Source organism: Trachypithecus francoisi, unplaced genomic scaffold, assembly GCF_009764315.1.
Source record: "Trachypithecus francoisi isolate TF-2019V2 unplaced genomic scaffold, Tfra_2.0 Lachesis_group1, whole genome shotgun sequence".
Lineage (NCBI taxonomy): Eukaryota > Metazoa > Chordata > Mammalia > Primates > Cercopithecidae > Trachypithecus > Trachypithecus francoisi.
The window spans coordinates 178,458,897-178,482,703 of NW_022681454.1; the positions used below are offsets into that span (position 1 = coordinate 178,458,897).

Sequence of the window (23,807 nt, forward strand, 5' to 3'; positions counted from 1 at the left end):
TTCCATTGGTCTATATCTCTGTTTTGGTACCAGTACCATGCTGTTTTGGTTACTGTAGCCTTGTAGTATAGTTTGAAGTCAGGTAGCGTGACGCCTCCAGCTTTGTCCTTTTGACTTAGGATTGTCTTGGCAATGCGGGCTCTTTTTTGGTTCCATATGAACTTTAAAGCCGTTTTTTCCAATTCTGAGCAGCAGTTTTCTTATATAAACCTTCATTCTTCATTATTATTATTGTTATGATCCCTTAAGGGCACGAGGCCCTTCATTCTTTAATCATTGAATGTGAAGATAAGTCCTCCCAGTATGTGTTAATAAGTAGTGTTTTCTGGATGACAGCCTCTTAGGCTCAGGCCCCTACCGGCAGCATTGACACATCTTCTCAAATGAACTTTCCCTTCTAAGATGATTTGTTTACATCTAACACCAGGCTCCTAAGTCAATGGACTTGAAAAGGTAAACGATTTCACAAAAGGAAGGAAGTCACAGGAGTGGCATGTAACAATTTATAGCAACTTGGTTTTGAAACCAGAAATTAAAAAATGGTTTTCTGTATAAAATTGTTGTGTGTGGATTCATGGCTAGACCTTAAGATATGGTGTGTGGAAAAGAATCGGGTGAATCATAACAGCTTTTTTCCTTAGGTAATTTTTTGAGAAAAATTTTGCAGCCTGCTCTTGACTTGCTTGGCAGTGAAGATGATGATAGCGCTTCAGAGACAACAGGCTACGGATTTCCCCATTTTTTGGAAGCATCTGCAAGACAAGGATTTTCTTTCAACAAAATGTTCACGGAGAAGGCTACAGGGGAAAGCTGGACATTGAATTCAAAGAAACTGGAGAGGCTGGGGTCAGCTGAGCAAAGCAGTCCTGACCTTTCATTTCTAGTTGTGAAGAATAACATGGGAGAGAAGCATCTTTTTGTGGATCTTGGTAAGTAAGATTGACAGCTGTCTCTATCAGATGGTCCTGGTGCTTTCATGAGAGACAGGTTGGTGCCCACTTGTCACCGTGCTTGAGATTCTCGCTTCCTCCACTGCCCAAGTCGCCAGCAGGATGCAAGCAGCGAGTTAGGTGCTGGGAATCTCTGAGGTTTTTCTCCAGAGATCTAGAGGGGTCCAGGCCGGCCTGAGCTCCAGCAGAGGATGGCTGTGGCTGCCTTCTGCTCTGCATGTCCAGAGGATTCCTGTTGAGGGAGTTTTACAGTAACAGTTGGACCAGCTTCCTCCAGGACTGCTGAGAGATTAAGTCAGAGTACAGACATTTAAAAAACAGACCCAGTGTAAAAGCAGTACTCATGTGGCGCAGTGAGCCTGGGTGCTTTCCTCACCGAAGATCTCAGTGGTCGTGGCAGGGCCCATTTCATCAGCTTTCGTGCTGTGTTGAAACCAGTGATTTCTCAACCCAGTGTGGCTTTGCTAGGCCTTGATCTCAGAGCCTGAGGATGTCAGAAGCCCTGGGCTGACAGGACTTGAGCATGATTCAACAACAGGCCAATCAACACCCTAACACAACAGCTCCCATTTGTTGAACTGCACCTCATTTTTATACTGAGGCTCTAGCTTGTGATTTCAAAAGCCATGACAGTGGCAGGTTTTTTCTTTTTCTTTCTTTCTTTCTTTTTTTTTTTTTAAGACGGAGTCTTGCTCTGTCGCCAGGCTGGAGTGCAGTGGCGCGATCTCGGCTCACTGCAAGCTCCGCCTCCCGGGTTCAAATGATTCTCTTCCCTCAGCCTCCTGAGTAGCTGGGATTACAGGTGCGTACCACCACACCCGGCTCATTTTTGTGTTTTTAGTACAGACGGGGTTTCACCATGTTGGCCAGGCTAGTCTGAGACTACTGACCTCATGATCTATCTGCCTCAGCCTCCCAAAGTGCTGGGATTACAGTGAGCCATTGTACCCACCAGATAGCAATATTTTTGCTGCTGGCTTTGAACACCTCGGAGAGCTTCAGTGTGTAAAGGCTGAGGGAAAGTAGGTTTAAGGTATAGGTCAGATTCCCATGCCAACAGTGTACCGAGATTAGGGACGTGTTCCTGCTGGATTTCATGTTTTTCTGGCACCCCTGGCAATCGAGCACCAGAACTTGGAAAGACAGAGGAGTGTGAGGTTGAGCAGTCACACAGGCAGAGGCACCTTCTTCCAAGCCTGACAGTTTTGCTTTATTAGCAGGATATCGTCTCCGGGCGGGACTAGCCTGCAGTCAGTGAGGCAGAGTGCATAACAGGAAGTTGATCCAGGGAGAGCGGCAGTGGCCAGTACCTGTCTCTACTTCTACCCCAGTATAACACAGTACCCCAGGTCACAGCACACCTAACCTTGAAAGTCAGGCTACCGGACTAGCAAGAAAATCTCCCTGGTACTCTTGATACCTATGCCTGTATTTACTTACATATCCAGAGAGGATGGGAAAGTCGTTTCCTAACCCATCCTTGGAACGGTTCAGAGATTTCATAGTGTACGCTGAAATCTTGTTAAGAAACTTTTTTGTTGAAGTATAACATTTATACAGAAAAATATATAATTGATTACAGAATGAACACCCCTTGTCACCACACTACCCAAGACAAGAGATAGATGACCAGGACCCCCAACTTCATCCCCCTTCCAGTCAGGACCCCTCCCTCTGTCCCAGGGGTAACAACTATTCTGTCCTCTAACTCTGTGGGTTAGTTTTGTCTGTACTTTTACTGTGTAATTGGAATCACATACAGTTGACTCTTCACCAATGCAGGGCTTAGGGGAACCAACTTCTCTGTGCAGATCAAAATCCATAGATAACTTTTGACTTCCCAAAAACTTCATTACTGATAGCCTACTCTTGACTGGAAGCCTCATTGATAACATAAACAGTTGATTCACCATGTTTTGTGTATGTATTATATACTGGATTCTTACAGTGAAGTAAGCTAAAGAAAAGAAAATGTTAAAATCGTAAGGAAGAGGGACTGTATTTACAATACTGTACTGTATTTATCGCTACTATAAGTTTAGGTCATCTCTTTACATGATGAATCGTTCATCTGAAATGGTGACAACAGCAGCTGAGACCTCAGTCTATGTACATGTCAAGCGATTCAGCTTTTTCTTGTAAGGTCATGATGTTTCTGTCTGGGAGCACCTCCAGCATCATGAGTGGCACTTCATATGGGTCCCATGGTATTACTCGAGGTTTACAGTATTGCACTAAACACGGTGAAAAATATGCGAGAACTGCAAGGATCACTTTTTTTTTTTTTTTGAGACCGAGTCTCACTCAGTCGCCCAGGCTGGAGTGCAGTGGTGCGATCTCGGCTCACTGCAAGCTCCGCCTCCTGGGTTCACGCCATTCTCCTGCCTCAGCCTCCCGAGTAGCTGGTACTACAGGTGCCCACCACTACACCCGACTAATTTTTTTTGTATTTTTAGTAGAGATGGGGTTTCACCGTGTTGGCCAGAATGGTCTCGATCTCCTGACCTCGTGATCCACCCATCTCAGCCTCCCAAAGTGCTGGGATTACAGGCGTGAGTCACTGTGCCCGGCCAAAGATCACTTTTGACTGAAACGCAATTGATTGGTGTCATGACCTGCTCACAGGGAGAGGACTGGCATCAGGCCGTGTTGTAGGCAGATACCTGAGCTCACTGCAATAGCAAAAGGGGGCGGCGAAGAAATGACTGTGGTAGTGTAGTGTGTACTCTGGTTAATCTTATGCAGTTATGATTTAATACTCTATCTTTACATTTGTTTAGATTTTTCCCAACTGCGAATGGCATCATGTACAGTCTGCAAGGGTGTGCATATGTTTGGATAAATTTTAACTTTTTATAACAGACTTATGTACATTTTATGGCAGTAAATGATAACTTAGACTAGCCATCTACATGTATTTTATGCATTCATGAACACTTAACTTTTTCTAATTATTTTAAATTATTTTTTAACGTGTTCTAATTTTTTAGGCTATACGGTTCATCTGTGAGTTTTCTCAAATTGTTGTAAGTCCCCCCAAAATTTTCCAGTATACTTGTTGAAAAAAACTTGGCTCACGCCTGTAATCCCAACACTTTAGGAGGCCGAGGCAGGTGGATTGCTTGAAGTCAGGAGTTCAAGACCAGCCTGACCAACATGGTGAAACCCCATCTCTACTAAAAATATAAAAATTAGCCAGGCGTGGTGGTGCATACCTATAATTCCTGCTACTTGGGAGGCTGAGGTATGAGAATCACTTGAACCTGGGAGGCAGAGGGTGCAGTGAACTAAGTTCATACCACTGCAATCCAACCTGGGCAACAGAGCGAGACTCAGTATCAAAAAAAAAAAAGAAGAAAGCAAAAAAAAATCACATATAAGTGGTGCCATTTAGCTGAAACCCTTGTTATTCAAGGGTAAACTGTAGTGTGTGTTTGTGGTTGTCTTTGCACCCTTAGTCATGTCTTTGAGGAATATAAGTCATTAAACAGTAGTAGTAGTCTGATTTTATCAGTGTTTTCCTCTGTGGTCAGTGTTTCTTGCATCCTGTTAAAGAAACTTGGCCTATCCCAAAGCCATGAAGGTATTCTTTTGCTTTTCTTCTTTATCTTCTAAAAGCTTATTGTTTTGCCTTTTATGTTTATGTTTAATTCATTATTTTTTAGAGACAAAGTCTCATTCTGTTGCCCAGGCTGAAGTGCAGTGGTACGATCCTGCAGCCTTGAACTCCTGGGCTCAAGCAATCCCCCTGCCTCAGCCTCAGCAGTAGCTAGAACTACAAGTGCATGCGACCACATTTTTAAATCAATTTCTTCCCTCCCCTCACTTCCTTTCCTTTCTCCTTTCCCTTCCCCCTTCCCTTTCCTTCTCCCTTCCCTTTCCTTCTCCCTTCCCTTTCCTTCTCCCTTCCCTTCACTTCCCTTCTCCCTTCCCTTCCCTTTACTTCGCTTCTCCCTTCCCTTCTCCCTTCACTTCCTCTTCCCTTCCCTTCTCCTTCCCTTCTCCCTTCCCCTTTCCCTTCCCTCCCTTCCCTTCTCCCTTCCCTTCTCCCTTCACTTCCTCTTCCCTTCCCTTCCCTTTCCTTCCCCTTTACCTTCCCCCTTCCTTCCCCCTTCGCATTTCCCTTCCCCCTTCCCTTCCCCTTCCCCCTTCCCTTCCCCTTCCCTTCCCTTTCCGCTTCCCTTCCTTTCCCCTTCCCTACCCCTTCCCTTCTCCTTCCCTTCCCCTTCCCTTCCCCTTCCCCTTTTCCCTTCCCTTCCCCCTTCCCTTCCTTCTTCCCTTTCATTTCCCCTTCCCTTTCCCTTCCCTTCCCTTGCCCCTTCCCTACCCCCTTCTCTTCCCCCTTCACTTTCCTTTCCCCTTCCCTTCCTTCTGCCTTCCCTTCCCTTTCCTTCCACTTCCCTTCCCTTCCGCTTCCCTTCCTTTCCTTTCCCTTCCCTTTCCTTCCCTTCCCTTCCCTTCCCCCTTCCCTTCCGCCCCTCCCCTGCCCCTTTCCTTTCCTTTCACTGTCCCCCTCTGTCTCTTTCTCTCTCTCTCTTTCTAAGTATCATAGAGCAACACAATTTTTTTATTTGTTTATTTTTTGTAGAGACAGAGTCTGCTATGTTGCCCAGGCCTCAAGCGATCCTCCTGTCATGGCCTCCCATAATGCTGGGATTACAGGCACAAGCCACTGCACCTGGCGTGGCTTTTATGTTTAGATTTACAATCCACTTGGAAAGGATTTGCTTATTGAGTGAGGAGCAGTCAAGATTCATGTTTTCTTTTGTGAATATCCGGTTGGCTCATCACTGTTTGTTGAAATGACTGTCCTTTACCTACTGCTCAGCAGTGCCACCTTTGCCATAAATCAGTGGCTGTATATATTTTGGTCTGTTTCTGGACCCTGTTCTGCTTCATTGTTCTATTGATCTATTCCTGTCTAATATAGTTTTATGTATTAGATAGGCACCACACTGTCTAATATGGTTTTGTTGTAAGTCTTTATGTCTAGGAAAAACAATTCCTCTAAATTTGTTCTTTGAAATTTCTTGGTTATTCTTGACCTTTTGCACTTCTGTTTAAATTTTAGAGTCAGTTTGCCAGTTTACACAAACAAATCCTGCTAGAATTTTTATTTGGATTGCCTTGACCCTATAGATCAACTTGGGGAGAGTTGACATTTTTATAATATTGAGTCTTCCAATCTATGCACATGGTAGGCCCATCTATTTACTTAGGGATTCTCTAATTTTTCTCTATAATGTTTTATAATTTCCTGAATAGAAATCTTATCCATATTTTGTTAGATTCATTCTAGATATTTATTTGATTTTGGTCCTTCCCTTTTCTCTGGGATTTGGCATGGCACAACCTCACTGTCTTAGAAGCTCTCTGGTTGTCTCAAACTTTCCAGTTCCTGCGTCCAGCTTTTCCATTTGTTCCAGTTGCAGAATTGCTGCAGAATAATTGAGTTTGCTGTTTCACAATGTGGCATTCCTCCATGCTGACTGCAATTTATTTTAACTTATATAGTGCTTTAATTTGGTTTATTTTGTTTACAGCTATATGCAGAAAATACTTATTTCTTTTATTAATGCTATATAAAAATTGAATATTTGCTGACTATAAAACTAATCACAGAAAACATGCTTTCATATTGTTTTATTAATTTTTGACGTAGGAGTTTATACAAGAAATAGAAACTTTCGGCTATATAAATCATCAAAAATAGGAAAGCGTGTGGCTTTGGAGGTTACTGAAGATAACACATTTTTTCCTATGCGGTCAAAGGATGTTTCTGACGAATATCAGTATTTTCTCTCTTCTTTGGTCAGCAATGTCAGGTATGTAGTAGCAGCATCAAACCATTTTGTATTCATGAATATTTATTAAACAGTGAATGGCATTGTGTATTACTAAAACGTAAATCATCTAAATTCATTCTACCTTAAGAAAAAGTCAGTTCTGGCCGGGCGCGGTGGCTCGAGCCTGTAATCCCAGCACTTTGGGAGGCCGAGACGGGCGGATCACGAGGTCAGGAGATCGAGACCATCCTGGCGAACACGGTGAAACCCCGTCTCTACTAAAAAAATACAAAAAACTAGCCGGGCCAGGTGGCGGGCGCCTGTAATCCCAGCTACCCGGGAGGTTGAGGCAGGAGAATGGCGTAAACCCGGGAGGCGGAGCTTGCAGTGAGCTGAGATCCGGCCACTGCACTCCAGCCTGGGCGACAGAGCGAGACTCCGTCTCAAAAAAAAAAAAGAAAAAGTCAGTTCTTACCGCTCTTTTTTTTGGAATACAGAGTCTCACTCTGTCGCCCAGGCTGGAGTGCAGTGGCACAATCTCGGCTCACTGCAAGCTCCGCCTCCCAGGTTCACGCCTCAGCCTCCCAAGTAGCTGGGACTACCGGTGCCCACCACCACACCCAGCTAATTTTTGTATTTTTAGTAGAGATGGGGTTTCACCATGTTAGCCAGGCTTGTCTTGAACTCCTGACCTCAGGTGATCCGCCCACCTCGGCCTCCCAAAGTGCTGGGATTACAGGCGTGAGCCACTGCGCCCAGCCAGTTCTTACGGTTCTAAGTTAACTTTTCTCTTTTCTCCGTTAGCTAAAAGATAATAGTAAAACGTATATTTGAACACTTAATTTTCTCTGTATATCTTTTTAGGATTATATTTAGTATGTTTTCCAGTTTTTCTAAAATGATTATCACTTGTGTAAAGAAAAAAACAGTACTACTGGTATTGCATTTGGAAATATTTTACTATTAAATGCCTCATTTTCTTTTCATGTATGCACATACATATAATTTGTATAGCTCCTTTATTCAAAAAAATTCTTGAGATTATTATGTAGATGATTGTCATTTGTTTTTTCTACTTGATGTTATGAATTTTTGTTAAGAATTTGCCAACAATTAATTGTAAATAAAACTTCTAATGCCTGTGTAAAATTTCCATTATATTGACACTCTGGAATTTATTGTGAGTTCTACTGTTGAAACTTTAGGTTCCCATGTTTTGATCATTTTTTAAAAGTATTTAAGTTGGCTGGGCACAGTAGCACATGCCTGTCGTCCCAGCTACTCAGGAGACTGAGGTAGGAGGATCACTTGAGCCCAGGAGTTCAAGGCTGCAGTGAGCTATGAATGCACCACTGCGCTCCAGTCTGGGTGACCGGGTGAGACCTCATTGCTAAAAACTAAAATAAATAAATAAAAAAATATAAAATCTGTGAAAGTCATCTTTCAACAGAAATACTATACCAAGTCATCATTTGATGTTGATAAGTTATTGGAAACTGAACTTTAAACAAAGTGAGGTATGATGAATCCAGTTTTTTCTCATCCATGTTATAAGGCAGTGGTCGCCGGGTCACAGACCAGTGGTCTGTGGTTAGGAACTGGACCCCACAGCAGGAGGTGAGCAGTAGACGAATGAACGAGCAGTACCACCTTCCCACCTGAGCTCTGCCTCCTGCCAGATCCGCAGTGGCATTAGACTCTTATAGGAGTGCAAACCCTGCTGTGAACTGTGCATGGGAGGGATCTAGGCTGCACGTTCCTTATGAGAATCTAATGCCTGATGGTCTGAGGTGGAACAGCTTCAGCCTGAAACCAGCCCATCTCGCCCCTGCCCCACCCATGGAAAGACTGTCTTCCGGGAAACCGTCCCTGGTGCCAGAAAGGTTGGGGACTGCTGTTATAAGGAAATGTCGTTGCACAAAAGAACATTATTCAAAGACCTGCTAGATGTCGTTTCTCTTAGAGTTGCAGTTTCCAAGAATCTGTCCATGGCGTTAAATGAGGACTTACTGTATTTACCTTCATTCCCCGTTTTTCTAGGCTGGCAACTTTTTCAGCCCAAAAAATGGTTCAGGTTCAGACTAAATTACCATCAGCTTGCCATAATTATTTTCCTTTTGCCTTTCTAAATATAATTTTTTTTTGAGACAGTCTTGCTCTGTGGCCCAGGCTGGAGTGCAGTGGTGTGATCTCAGCTCACTGCAACCTCCGCCTCACAGGTTCAAGCGATTCTTCTGCCTCAGCCTCCCAAGTAGCTGGACTACAGGTGTGCACCACCACACCCAGATAATTTTTGTATTTTTTAGTAGAGACGGGGTTTCCCCATGTTGGGCAAGCTGGTCTCAAACTCCTGACCTCACGTGATCTGCCCACCTTGGTTTCCCACAAGTGCTGGGATTACAGGTGTGAGCCACCGTGCCCGGCCACTTAAATATAATTTTAAGGAAAAGTTCTCTAGAAATTAATTTTAGTAATTGTCTAAAACACATTGCAGTAGGGATAGTTGTATCAGGTTATACAGTTAACAGCCATTACCCAGGAGGATGGAAGATGGATTGTTTTTCTTCATAATATATTTGTACTCTTTGAGTTCTTTTAATAACATGTCTCCGAAGTAAGGTCTGAGTTTCCTACTTTTAAATGGCAATGATACTAACACCTACCTTATGGAGTTGTCGAGAGCATTTAAAAAGTTAAAATTGTGCACGTAAAACATTTACAGCTGTGCCCAGCTCCTGGCATCTGCTCAGTGAATGTTGTTGGTGGCAGTAGTAGTATCCGAGACTCTGCAAATGGGAGGTGCCATGGCAGGAGTGTACAAATTGTGTAATTCCTGCCACCCGCTGTTGGCACCAGAATAAGGTCACATTCTTTCTACCACTTGTGGAGAAGTGCGAAAAGCAATACTGTTAGTTCTAGCTCCTATGGGAAAAGCAACTACAGCCTGAAGTGCAGGTAATCTCCCGATTACCCAATCCCATTGCTTTCGCAGTTTAAATATGAATCTTACAGAGGTGGAGGGTTCTTCTGCTGAATACAGTTACCTTGTCTTTTGTGTATTCCAAGTCAATACCAGGTATTTTACTTATTGAAAGAAAGGCTAAATCCTTTATGATATGAATGTACCTTTTCTTTCCATTAATTTTAATCTGTTTTTCCTTTGCTCTCACCCCTCCTTCTTCCTTCATTTCTTCCTATAAGTCACACCTCTACAATTGTTGTAACAAAAAATTCAAAGGCTCTTTATGTTTGGTGAATAGAGTTATATAGTCGTCACCTGGTGTCTGCGGGTGATTATTAGCCCAAGACCCCTGTGGATACAAAAATCTGCAGATGTAAAAGGATGTACTATTTTCACGTAACCCACACACATCCTCCATATATAATACTGTAAATCCTGCTAGATTACCTGTACCTAATACAGTACACATGCCATATAGTTGTTATACTATATTGTTTTTAATTTGTATTACTTTTGTTGTTATTTTTATTATTATTTTTTATTTTCACTTATTTACTTATTTTTTTGAGACGGAATCTCACTCCATCACCCAGGCTGGAGTGCAATGATACAATCTCAGCTCACTGCAACCTCTGCCTCCCAGGTTCAAGCAGTTCTCCTGCCTCAGCCGCCCATGTAGCTGGAATTACAGGTGTCTGGCACCACACCTGTCTGATTTTTGTATTTTTAGTAGACGAGTTTCACCATGTTGGCTAGGCTGGTCTCGAACTCCTGACCTCAAGTGATCAGCCCATCTCAGCCTCCCAAAGTCCTGGGATTATAGGCGTGAGCCACTGCGTCTGGCCTATTTTTATTGTTTTTTAAAAAACATACTTTTGATCTGCAGTTGGTTGAATCTGGAGATGTGAAACCATGGAGACAGGGCTTCAGCAGTCCTAGAGTCCCTGATCCGTTCTGTAACTGAGGATAGTATTATAAGTAATCACCAACCTACTCTTTAAAAAATTATTTTCTTTAATTGACAAATCATATTTTTTATATGTGTAGGGTTCGTGGTTTTGTGGGCAAATGTGGAATAAATGTCCTAGAACAATTATCTGCTGAACAAAGGATTTTAATGAGGAACTATTAGGAATTCAGCTTCCTTTCTGTAGCCAGGCCTTGTAGTTCCAGTGTAATGGTGCTTTGTTTCTTTTACCTGTTTCTTCTTCAGGTTCTCAGATACTTTACGAATTCTTACATGTGACCCATCTGAGAATAAACAAAAAGGAGTTGGATATTTTAACAGTATCGGCACTTCAGGTAAATTTTTTGATGTTTGTTTTCTTTTTAAGACAGCATCTCTTTGTCACCCAGGCTGGAGTGCAGTGGTGCGATCTCGGCTCACTGCAGCCTCCTCCTTTCCAGGCTCAAGCCATCCTCCTGCCTCAGCTTCCAGAGTAGTTGGGTCAACAGGCGTGCACCACCATGCCCAGCTAATTTTTGTAATTTTAGTAGAGATGAGATTTCACCATGTTGCCCAGACTGGTCTCGAACTCCTGGGCTCAAATAATCTGGCTGCCTCAGCCTCCCAAAATGCTGGGATTACAGGTACAAGCCACTGCACCCAGCTACTTCAGGTAATTAAAAAAAAAAAATTCCTATCAAAATGTAAGGATGCAGAATCTGTTTTGCCTTTAAAATCTTAAATGTTAAGTATTCATAATCACTGATCTTGCAAAAACTACCTCTTGCCAGGCACAGTGGCTCCCACCTGTAATTCCAGCACTTTGGGAGACTGAAGCGGGAGGATCGCTTGAGCCCAGGAGTTAGGGACAATCCTGAGCAACTTAGCAAAACCCTATCTCTACAAAAAAATCTAAAAATTAGCCAGGAGTTGTGGTGCATGCCTGTAGTCCCAGCCACTCAGGAGGCTGAGGCAGGAGGATCTCTTGAGGCCAGGAGGTTGAAGCTGCACTGAGTCTTAATGGTGCCATTGCACTCCAGCCTGGGCAGCAGAATCACACCCTGTCTCAGCCAGTCAATTAATCAATCAATCACTCATCTACTTCAGGGTTTCTATCTCAAATGCAAAAAGTATGAAAAAGATGTTTATTAAGAAGGATTCGCCAGGCGTGGTGGCTCATGCTCTAATCCAAGTACTTTGGGAGGCCGAGGTGGGTGGATCACCTGAGTTCAGGAGTTTGAGAACAGCCTGGCCAACATGGTGAAATCAGTAAAAATATAAAAATTACCTGGGCTTGGGAGGCCAAGACGGGCGGATCACGAGGTCAGGAGATCGAGACCATCCTGGCTAACATGGTGAAACCCCGTCTCTACTAAAAAATATAAAAACCTAGCCAGGCGAGGTGGCGGGTGCCTGTAGTCCCAGCTACTCGGGAGGCTGAGGCAGGAGAATGGCGTAAACCCGGGAGGCGGAGCTTGCAGTGAGCTGAGATCCGGCCACTGCACTCCAGCCTGGGCGGCAGAGCGGGACTCTGTCTCAACAACAACAAAAAAAATTACCCAGGCATGGTGACAGGTGCCTGTAATCCCAGCTACTCGGGAGACTGAGGCAAGAGAATTGCTTGAACCTGGGAGGCGGAGGTTGTGGTGAGCTGAGATCATGCCACTGCACTCCAGCCAGGGCAACAAGGGTGAGACTCCATCACAAAAAAAAAATATATATATATATAATTCACTAATTTTCATTTTATGGTGTTTTTCGAAAAACTACAAAAATAATGTAGGTTATTTGTGTAAAATACACACATAACAAAATGAAAACTTAAGTTTATTTTTCGTCCTTCTGTCCACAATCAGTCAGATAAATACTGCAGTCATTTTCTATTTAACCTAGAAGAGCTTTTCCTATGTTTCCAATATATGTAGAGAGATCTTCCTCAGTCTTTTAATGGTTGTGTAGTTTTTCATGGTACAGCTCTGTCATAACTTGCCCATTCCTCTATTGAAGAACATAGAGTGTTTTTTTCAAATATTTCTTACATAAACCCTCCAGTAAACATTTTTATACACATATGTTCGTATATTGTTGTTGTTTATAATAGTGAAAAACTGAAAGCAATCTAAATGTACAGCAAAAGTGAATTGGTTATATACTATGAAATCCTCTAGCTGTTTAATTTAAATTTATGAAGCCTGTATAATGTGGAAAACACCCATTTGTGATGTTAAAAGAAAAAGTAGTCTCTAAAATTATGTGTATAGTATGATTACAAGCTTACTTTAAAATATGGATAACATTTTCTTATGTTTATTTTCTTCTGTTTCATATGTATTTATAGACATTGATTTAGAGTCCACTTCTCACATTTCCACATTAATATATTTTCCAATATTTCTCCAATTATATATATCATTTTAGTAAGTGAAACATAAACTTCGTTTAAAGCAAACTCGGATCACAAGGTCAGGAGATCCAGACCACGCTGAAACCCCGTCTCTACTAAAATTATAAAAAATTAGCCGGGCGTGGTGGTGGCACCTGTAGTCCCAGCTACTTCGGAGGCTGAGACACAGAGAATGGTGTGAACCTGGGAGGCGGAGCTTGCAGTGAGTCGAGATTGCGCCACTGCACTCCAGCCTGGGCGACAGAGCGAGACTCCGTCTCAAAAAAAAAAAAAAAAAAAAAAAAAATTAAATGATACTGGCTGGGTTCAGTGGCTCATGCCTGTAATCCCAGCACTTTGGGAGGCCAAAGCAGGCGGATCATGAGGTCAAGAGTTTGAGACCAGCCTGACCGACGTAGGGAAACCCCATCTCTACTAAAAGTACAAAAATTAGCCGGGCGTGGTGGCGGCGCCTGTAGTCCCAGCTACTTAGGAGGCTGAGGCAGGAGAATCGCTTGAACCCGGGAGGCGGAGGTTGCAGTGAGCCGAGATCGCGCCACTGCACTCCAGCCTGGGTGACAGAGTGAGACTCCATCTCAAGAAAAAAAAAAAAAATTAAACGATACTTAAAATAGGTCATTTTAAATTACTACAGTAGCTTTTTAGAAAATATAATTGGATTGTCAGTACCTTCCAGCTAAAGGCCTCAGGGCACACACCTGTAGCAGGTCAGCTGAGTGTATTGCCAGGGACGCAATGGCCGGCACACACCGTGGGGAACCTCAGTCAAGTTGGGCATCTTGGGAAGAGGGGTTGGAAAGGACCAGGAGGGTTGGATTTGCGCTTGGAATGGGTGGCTGGGGGGAGTATACCAGGAACCCTGGGGTTTGTTCTGAGTTGGGTGTTGACAGGCACCATTCTATGACTGATTTTCTTAGTAAAGCTTAACTGAAGGGAAATCAGAGTAGAAATTAAAACTGTAATTTGTTAAAAACAAACGAACAAACAAAAACTCCAGCAGTTGCTTATGTTAGCTAGGATCAGGGGTGTTGGTCATTTTTGTGGTTTGGAAGATGTTCCTGTTTTGTCTGTGTTCGGACATGATTACCCAGTGGTTATCATGACCACAGGGGCTTTATCTGTTGTTCACGTTCTGTGAGTGCCTGTGTTCACAGGACAATGCCCAGGCTGAGGTAGGCGTGCCAGGCTAGCGCATGGCAACACCAAGGCCTGGCTGATGGAGCTAGGCCTGTTCCGGACGTGAGGGACTGCCTTTCTGTTTGCCAAAATGAAGACAGCAGTTGAAATTATTTCAAACGCTTTTTATGAAATTAGTTAACATTTGACCTAATTGAGAGGTTTGACTTTTACCTGCTTCCTTGTAGTATAACAAACATAAATTGACTGAAATTGCAAAAAGTGAGGGAAGGCCGAGAGATTGCAAAACCCATAATTGTACTCAACAGCATTTAATCAAAATGTAACTTCTCAGCTTTCAGCTATTGTAATTTATAAATCATTCTCTCTGTTGCAGTAGAAACCATTGAAGGTTGTCAGTGTTCTCCATATCCTGAAGTTGATCATTTTGTTCTTTCTTTGGTGAATAAAGATGGCATTAAAGGAGGTAAAGTTAATCTCATCCTTTGTTAACTGTTATATGATAGAGTGATAGTACCTTTAGAAACATTATTTGCATTTTAGGAATTCGGCGTTGGAACTACTTTTTCCCAGAAGAATTACTGGTTTATGATATTTGTAAATATCGGTGGTGTGAAAACATTGGAAGAGCCCATAAGAGTAATAATATAATGTAAGTAATATTAATGATTTGTGTGTATTTAACCAATATTATATTTTAGATGTTTATAACTTTTAAATAAAGTTGAGACTATGAAAACTATTTTGTTTTAAAAATAAATTTAGTTGTATTAAATTTCTTTTTTTTTCTTCCAAGACGAAGTCTTGCTCTGTTGCCCAGGCTGGAGTGCAGTGGCATGATTGTGCCTCACTGCAACTTCCGCTCCCTGAGTTCCAGCAATTCTCCTGCCTCAGCCTCCTAAGTAGCTGGGATTATAGGCGCCTGCCACCACGCCCAGCTAATTTTTGTATTTTTAGTAGAGACGGGGTTTTACCGTGTTGGCCAGGCTGGTCTCCAACTCCTGACCTTGTGATCCACCCGCCTCAGCCTCCCAAAGTGCTGGAATTATAGGAGTGAGCCACTGCGCCCAGCTGTTGTATTAAGTTTTTATTTGTTGTATATGGTTAGCATTGCATAATATTTAATTTCAGTGTAATTATTGCATCGCTTCTAGCACATCAGTTTTATGTGTACTTTATTTGCTAAGATAATAACCCCTTAGTATATCTGGAGAGGACAAAGGTGGGGTTGAGTAGGGCTGGGAGAAGGCTGTGGGCGGGGTGCAGTGAGGATGGGAAGCGTGCCTCTCCTTCCTGTTGACATTGGCCCTTGCCACATTATGGACTCTACGTTGAAAGTGCGCAGGTTTAGGCAAGAAGGAATCTCCTCAGTTATCGTGAAGAACTGGAGCTAGGATTGTGTTAACTTGTTCAAGACGCAGCGTGGTACTGAGGGAACTAGTGTTTATTGAATGCTTGGTATATATGCCAGGCCCTGTTTGAGAGATTTTCTATAAAATGCCCATGGGAAGAGGAGGGAAAGTAAAGAATGAAGTAAAGCCACAAATAGAACTTTACAACATAAAAGGATGTGATTAGAATAGAGATAAATAGATACCCAGTAGTTATCAGTTATGGTGTGAGAAATTTTGCTGTTTTTTACTTCATGTCAAACCAACTCCCGTATCATCGAGCATATGTGGCCTGTGTGCAGGACGTGGGGAGAGGATCGGGAAGCTCTTGCTGGGAAGCTGGACATTGGGTAGCATGGTTTGGTGCCATACTTGATGTATTTAGGTTAATTCAGTTTTAAAAAAGCTTGCAAAAACTATAGGCTCAATACACAAAGCTATAACATAGAAAACATGAAGGAGATCAGTGCCACAGTCGGGATATAACTGCAGCTATCAGTTGATGTATCTTCTGTTCTTTTTTGTATGCATATTAACTTACCAAAAAATCATTATCACATAGTGATCATAACACCTTGTATTATGTCTCCATGATCTATCCTATTTTTTAACCATAGAATGTATCTTACATACAAAAGTATAGATAACACACTTTTTTTAAATTTTCTGAGACAGAATCTCGCTCTGTCGCTCGGGCTGGAGTGCAGTGGCATGATCTCAGCTCACTGCAACCTCCGCTTCCTTGGTTCAAGTGATTCTCCTGCCTCAGCCTCCCAAGTAGCTGGGATCACAAGTGCGTGCTACCACACCCAGTTACTTTTTGTAATTTTAGTAGAGATGGAGTTTCACCATGTTGGCCGGGCTGGTCTCAAACTCTTGACCTCAAGTGATCTGCCCGCCCTAGCCTCCCAAAGTGCTGGGATTACAGGTGTGAGCCACCACACCCAGCTGATAACACACTTTTATACGCACATTTTAAAGACTAAAATGACCACCTGTCATATCTGCCACCCACCTTAAGAACCAGAACCTGATCAAACCTCAGAAGCACCTGTGGGCCCAACCCCAATTTCCCTCTCTCCCTGGCCCTCAGAGATGGTGGCCAGTGTCCCGATTTGTGTTCATCTTTTCCTTGTTTTCATGATTTTTCCATATACGTTCATATCTCTAAACAATATACTGTGTTTTTTTTTTTCTTTTTTGAGACAGTTTCACTCTTGTTGCCCAGGCTGGGGTACAATCGCACGATCTTGGCTCACTGCAGCCTCTGTCTCCCGGGTTCACACAATTCTGCTGCCTCAGCCTCCCGAGTAACTGGGATTACAGGCGTGCACCACTATGCCCAGCTAATTTTTTGTATTTTTAGTAGAGACGGGGTTTCCATGTTGGTCAGGCTGGTCTCGAACTCCCGACCTCAGGTGATCCGCCCGCCTCGGCCTCCCAAAGTGTTGGGATGACAGGCGTGAGCCACCACGCCCGGCCATAAACAGTATACTGTTTTCTTTTGCTTGTTTTTGAACTGCATCCTTTCCCTCGCTTTGCCGCAGCGTGTCTGTGATTCTCACCCACGTTGCAGCGCGCGGCTGTTGTTTATTCGGGTCATTATTGTGCCGCATGCCATGTACGTAAATAGAAATATGCCACAGTTTATTTTCCCACAGTGGACATTGGGGTTGCTATTATAAACCATGAAGGTGGGAACCTTCTTGTACATAGCACCTAGGATACACATGCAAGGCTTTCTCAAAGTGGACTTGCTGTGTCGTAGAATATGTACATATTTAATTTTACTAGATCATAAATTGTTTTCCCAAATGGATGTGCCAGTTTATAGTCCTGCCAGCAGTGTTTTGAGATTTTTCTACTGTTCCATGTTCTCACCAACACTTTTGTATTGTTAGGATTAAAAAATTGGTTTTGCTCATCTGGCAAATATAAAACAATATTGTGGTTTTCATGGGAATTTCCCTGATGAATGAAGTTGAGGACTGGATAATGGAATTACATCCACGCACATCAGAAATCTTGCCCAGTATCAAGCTTTACTAATAATGTAAGAATGCAAGGAATGAAAAGGCACAAATGGGGCAGAGCAAGGCCCAGGGCATCTGCTGTTTCTGACTCACGCGGAAACCCGGGGCAGAGGTGAGCAGCCCTGCGCACAGCGGGAAGGTTATGGCTCCCCTGCATTGTAGACTCCATTGGCACAGCTGGGTGACGTTCCGGAAAGCGTGCCTCATAATGCATCCATTCCAGACTGACCTACCAAATGCAGTTCTACAATCAGAAGCGTCCTGCAGAGAGCATTCTGTAGGCAAGGACTGAACGCCTAGCATTTGGTCCACAAGTTCCCAGATTTTCTTGGTTCATGGTTCCCCTGGTGTCTTTGTTTTTTCACGTTTTCTCTGAGGCCGAAAGAAATACCCGAGCTCTGGTAATGAATTTCAAACACCTTGGTAAGTGTTTATGTTCTAACAGTTTAGTGGCAGTTTGAATAACAGTATCCATCAACTAAAACAAACAACCAAACTTTTATTTCATTCTTAAATATTATTACTTAATGGGAAGTGTACTCTCCTTTTTTTCATTTTTTTGAGACAGGGTCTCACCCTGTCACCCAGGCTCGAGTGCAGTGGCACAGCCCAGGCTTGAGGACAGAGAGCAACGGCTCACTGCAGCTTTCATCTCCTGGGCTTGAGTGATATTCCTGCTTCAGCCTCTCAAGTAGTTTAGACTACAGGTGTGCCACCATGGCTGGTTAATTGTTAAATTTTTTGTAGATGGGGTCTCTCTCTGTTGCCCAGGTTGGCCAGCTATCCTCCCACCTCAGCCTCCCAAAATGCTGGGATTACAGGTGTGAACCACCTCACCAGGCCTATGTATGCACTCTTAAACCTTGGAATCAGATTAGACACCAGCCTCCCTAGCTCATACCTTGTTCTCCGTCGATGTTAATGGTACTTTTTTGAGACGGAGCTTTGCTGGAGTTAATGGTACTTTTTTGAGACGGACCAGGCTGGAGTGCAGTGGCGCGATCTCGGCTCACTGCAAGCTCCGCCTCCCGGGTTCAAGCAATTCTCCTGCCTCAACCCGCTGAGTAGCGGGGATTACTGGTGCCCGCCACCACTCCTGGCTAATTTTTTTTATATTTTTATTAGAGATGGGGTCTCACCATGTTGGCCAGGCAGGTCTCAAACTCCTGACCTTGTGATCTACCCACCTTGGCCTCCCTAAGTGCTGGGATTACAGGTGTGAGCCACGGCGCCTGGCCTGATGTTAATGGTGCTTTTTATTATAACCACACCCCAAAACCCAGCTCTACAAAGATGCAGCTGTATTATTTGGTGAATACAGGTTGAGAATTGTTGTTTCTTCCTGGGGGAACTTTTGTATCTACTTTCTGCCCTGCAGTTCATTTTGTGTGATTTTTGGCAACCACTGTTTTGGTTGGTATATATCTATTTTTATCTGTTCACTTTTTAATTTTTCTCCATCTTTGTAAGTTTTAGGAATTTTTTTTGGAACAGCATGCAGCTGGATTTTGTTTTCTACCCAGTCTTGGTATTAATACTTTTTTTTTTTTTTAACATAAAGGATTCTGGTTGATCTGAAAAATGAAGTTTGGTATCAAAAATGTCATGACCCTGTATGTAAAGCGGAAAACTTCAAATCTGACTGTGAGTTACTAATTTTTACATTTACCACAAAGTAAAAATTAGATCGCGATCATGTCATAGTTTTGCTGTCTTTCTGATTCAGGTTTCCCATTGCCTGCTGAAGTATGCCTCCTGTTTCTTTTCAAAGAGGTAAGTACAGATTTTAGTCTTTCTCCTTACCAGGAAGTTATTGGTACAATAGTATACCTGAGCCACGAGTGTCCAAACAGCTTTGAAACCCATTTGGTACCTTATTTTCACTTATGACTGTATTGTAGGAATATGTTGTAGTGATTTTCCCGTTTCAGCACATACCTAATACGCACGTTGTTCTCACTGCTGCTTGAGAAGGTGTACGGTTTCATCAGCCCCAGACATTTGAGAAGTTTCCCATATTTTGCTTTTCAAAGAACAAAATACCTGTCTTTGTGTTTCTTTGAACATTTGTGTCTGTAGGATGAATTTCTAGAAGTAGAATTGTGTTAAAAGGCATATTCAGTTTTAATTTTGGTAGGTATTACCAGATTGTCAAACCAACATTTTTCTCTTAAAGATTTTTATTTACCCAAATAATTAACATGCATTGTAGAATGAATTGAAAATACATAAAATTAGGTCGGGCACGGTGGCTCAGGCCTGTAATCCCAGCACTTTAAGAGGCCGAGGCAGGCGGATCACTTGAGATCATGAGTTTGAGACCAGCCTGGCCAACATGGAGAAACCCCATCTCTACTAAAAATACAAAAATGAGCCAGGTGTGGTGGCCCATGCCTATAATCCCAGCTACTCAGGAGGCTGAGGCAGGAGAATCCCTTGAACCTGGTAGGCAGAGGTTGCAGTGAGCTGAGATCATGCCACTACACTCCAGCCTGGCAGACAGAGTGAGACTGCCTCAAAAACAACAAAAAAATACATAAAATTAGGAAATACATAAAAAGCAAAAGAGGAATCTTCCTCACTCATTTGACCAGAGATAAATTATACAAATGTTTTGGCATGTACCTTCGAGAATTTATGTATGTTCATTGTGATAGCACACATACTATTTCAGTTTTTTTCTACTTGAAGTATCACAAATATTTTCAGTGGTACAAATTGCTCTCCATGCAAAGTATAGGATATTAGACCTCCACAAATAATTTGAGAGCACCTGTTACCTCACACTTTGCCAACAGTGCTTGTTTACCTCGAATCACTACTAATCTGGTAGGCAAAAATGCAGTACCTCAGTTGTTTTAATTTGCATTTCTTTAATGAACTTTTTTCAGATTCACTATTAGTATTTCTATAATGAAGTGTACCTGTCCTCTATCCATTTTTCTGTAACTTTTTTGCAATAACTTAAGTACTCTTTTTGACATATTTCTTTTACTTTTAGGTTTTAGTTTGTGTTTTTGTTTTTTTTGGTCACATCTATCAGCTTTTTCCTTTATAGTGTTATGGTTAGAATAAAGTTACCTGCTACAAGCAGAACAAGTGATTGGGTGTATAGTCTAGAAAATTCAATCTGGTATCTACTCAAGTTGTAACATGTCTCTCGAAAAAACTCCATCCGTTTGAAATGGTGGAAATTCCATTCTTGGTCTGCAAGAGCTGGACATAAAATAACTGATAGCCAAATTCTCTGGCAAAATACCAGGTTAAAATGTGTTTTGAAATAAGAGCAAAGTAAATTTAAAAAAATAAACTGTCTCCCAGAGGAGGAGGATTGTATCATCCTTGTTGGTCTGGATTGTGATTTAGATATTTGTGGTTGCAGTGGATTTTTAAGCTTTTTCCACTTATCCAGTAACACATCAAAAATGCCAAGTTGAAAGTACCATTGGTGTACAATATTACCACTTGGACATAACTTTTTAAAATAATAAAAGATATATAATGAACACCCATGTAGCTATCACTTGGTTTTCAGTTAACATTTTGCCTCGTGCTTCATCTGGTTTTTCAAAAAATATTTTAAACTGAATTACCAGTTGGTTTTATTTATACCTGCTTTTCTATTGCACTGATCATTTTATTTCATTGGTGACCCGATTTTAAATTTAATGTAAAGGTCTGACCTACAGAAATGTACAAGAATAAGGAACTCTGCTGTCTGTCCTTCATTGAGATTTGCCATTTGTTAACATTTGGCAACATTCGTTTTCTCCTTCTACTGTATATACATATGCATTCTTATTTTTGATGACTCAAACTGCAGACATCAAAACCCTTCATCTCCTAAGCACATAGCTGAAGAATAAAACATTCTGTAGATTTTTTAATGAGAAGGGGGTATCATGTTGCCTGGGCTGGTCTCAAACTCCTGGCCTCAAGCAGTCGTCCTGTCTCAGCGTCCCAAGTAGCTGGGATACAGGCACCTGCCACTGCACTGAATAAGGACGTTCTTTACATAATTTTTTGAGAGGATCAACTAAACGTCTATACTGAAGACATTCTATGGTAAAATAATTGACACAATACTATTATGTAATATACAATCCAGTCATATTTTGGCAACTGTTTTTAATCTTTTTTCAATCCATGTTTATAATTTTCTACATAGTTTTTAAAATTTAAAGCATGGGTAATAAGTCCATTGTAAAGGTAGCAAATTTATCTGGATTTGTCTTCAGCTGGACTGTCCACTTGTTAAAAAATTAAATCTACTCTCGCTCTTCCTCTATCGGGGAATATTGAAAAGTATGTGTCACAGCACCGCAGGTGATTTCAAATTTGGAGTTTCAAGTGTGTCTGAGCTTCGGTGCACCAATGTTTGCATCAGTGCACTCATTCCCATGGTGAGCTATCGGAGACAGCACTCCTTCAGCATATTCACTTTAGTATCTGTCACTTAATACCTTACTTCAACATAGAGTATATGGTTAAATCACATATCCTGAGTAAATATTTTCCTGTCCCACTCTCTCACCCGTCACCACTGAAATAAAGGAAGAAGAGTTGACAACAGATGAAGCAGATGAAACTAGGAGCAATGAAACCCAGAATCCTCATAAACCATCACCTAGCAAGCTGTCAACAGGTGCATCTGCTGATGCTGTCTGGGATAATAGCATTGATGATGCTTATTTTTTAGAAGCTACTGAAGATGCTGAATTAGCTGAGGCTGCAGAGAACAGTCTTCTCAGTTATAACAATGAAGCAGATGAAATTCCTGATGAGCTAATTATAGAAGTATTACAAGAGTAGCTAATTCACTATGGACACTTTTTGTCAACAGGCTATAATTTGCCTGATGTCTGTGAGATTTGATAAATATATCATTCAACCTGATAAGTTTTATCACTTTGCTTTCCAATTTTTGTTTACTTCTATAAACCAATTTTATTAAAATTTAGCCTTTGATGTACTTAAATTCAGTAGAAATCGCCTTAACTAATCAAAATTACGTTCACATCAACTTAATTTTACAGGTTTATTACAGCTCATATCTGGGGCTGATTCAGGGGTCAACATTTTTAAATTACAACCAGAAAAGATGATTATGGCCTCTAAAACTATTGGACAAACTGATGCTATTTAACATTGTTCACAGCCATTTAATTTGAGTAACAAATTTTAGATTCTGGCAAGTAGGCCATAACTTCTTTGCAAAACAATTTATTTATAAAAGTACAGTTTCAGAAGGTAACAGCATGAGACTAGTCTTCCTGTGGGCACATTTTAGTAGATTGCTCTTCTCATTCCTGGTCAAGGAGCTTCTCTAACTGATGGTTGATATTTCGCAGATGGCTTTCGGCTCCCAAAAGTGTTCTTGCTTTAAATAACAGGGCTGGAAGGCTGGATGAATCATACTGTTGAAAGAAAAAAACTTACATAATTAGCAGTATCAAAAACTTATAACCTTGTCCTTACGTAGCCCAGTCTTATGACCAATGCAAATTTTGATTGAGCTTTCCATTAACTACTACTCCTCTCATTTTTAACTAGGACCATTAAGACAATTGGTTTTAATCCATTTCCTTAGAACATAATTGATCACAAAGTTGCTAGGGAGCTGCTCTGCAAAGCTTGAACTGATCTTATCCCAGAAGACCAGTTGATTCAAAGAACTATATCATCTCTATTGCTGAAGACAGGAAATCATGCCTGGGACACGTCAAGGAAGGCTTGGTTTTGGCAAGTCTACTCGTGCTGTGTAGGGTCTGCTTGATATCATGTCTATTTTAAAACACAGAAAACTGTAAGATAGGTTTTACTTTAACTAAAGAACTAATGGAATGAGGACACCAGATCCATAAAAGTTCCTAAGAAAAAAAAACCCCAAATCTATCATCTCAAGAAATTATTGGGAGAATCAGTTAAATGTCTCAAAGGTTGCCAATCCAAATGTTCTTAATGATTAAAGTTAAAATTAGAACACAAACCCAACACAAAATAAAACACAACATCCAATTCATGATTTTGAAATAATTAACATTTTGAGACGGAGTCTCACTCTGTCAGCAGGCTGGAGTACAGTGGCGTGATCTTGGCTCACTGCAATCTCCGCCTCCTGGGTTCAAGCAATTCTCTGCCTCAGCCTCCTGGGTAGCTGGGATTACAGGTGCACACCACCACACCCAGCTTTTTTTT

The 23,807-nt window shown here is 41.8% G+C and overlaps 2 protein-coding genes across 22 annotated transcripts in view; one reads left to right on the plus strand and one right to left on the minus strand.

Annotated features, from left to right (window-relative positions):
• The window catches only part of PRIMPOL (primase and DNA directed polymerase), a 47,218-nt gene extending 23,725 nt beyond the window's left edge, over window positions 1–23,493 (plus strand). For 8 of the 18 annotated variants that reach the window (XM_033215803.1, XM_033215804.1, XM_033215814.1 and 5 more), the window contains 8 exons: window positions 642–929; window positions 6,613–6,775; window positions 10,912–11,000; window positions 14,562–14,651; window positions 14,729–14,837; window positions 19,171–19,253; window positions 19,336–19,382; window positions 22,164–22,581. In XM_033215803.1, the coding sequence (XP_033071694.1) occupies window positions 642–929; window positions 6,613–6,775; window positions 10,912–11,000; window positions 14,562–14,651; window positions 14,729–14,837; window positions 19,171–19,253; window positions 19,336–19,382; window positions 22,164–22,421 (1,127 nt within the window). In that variant the 3' untranslated portion in view covers window positions 22,422–22,581. Of the gene's footprint in view, window positions 1–641; window positions 930–6,612; window positions 6,776–10,911; window positions 11,001–14,561; window positions 14,652–14,728; window positions 14,838–19,170; window positions 19,254–19,335; window positions 19,383–22,163 lie in introns of all 18 variants that reach the window. The other 10 variants (XM_033215817.1, XM_033215818.1, XM_033215819.1 and 7 more) reach the window with 3 other exon arrangements.
• Window positions 21,720–23,807, minus strand: part of CENPU (centromere protein U) — a 43,852-nt gene continuing 41,764 nt past the window's right edge. For 3 of the 4 annotated variants that reach the window (XM_033215822.1, XM_033215823.1, XM_033215821.1), the window contains one exon: window positions 22,623–23,026. In XM_033215822.1, the coding sequence (XP_033071713.1) occupies window positions 22,936–23,026 (91 nt within the window). In that variant the 3' untranslated portion in view covers window positions 22,623–22,935. Of the gene's footprint in view, window positions 23,027–23,807 lie in introns of all 4 variants that reach the window. The other variant, XR_004438239.1, reaches the window with a different exon arrangement.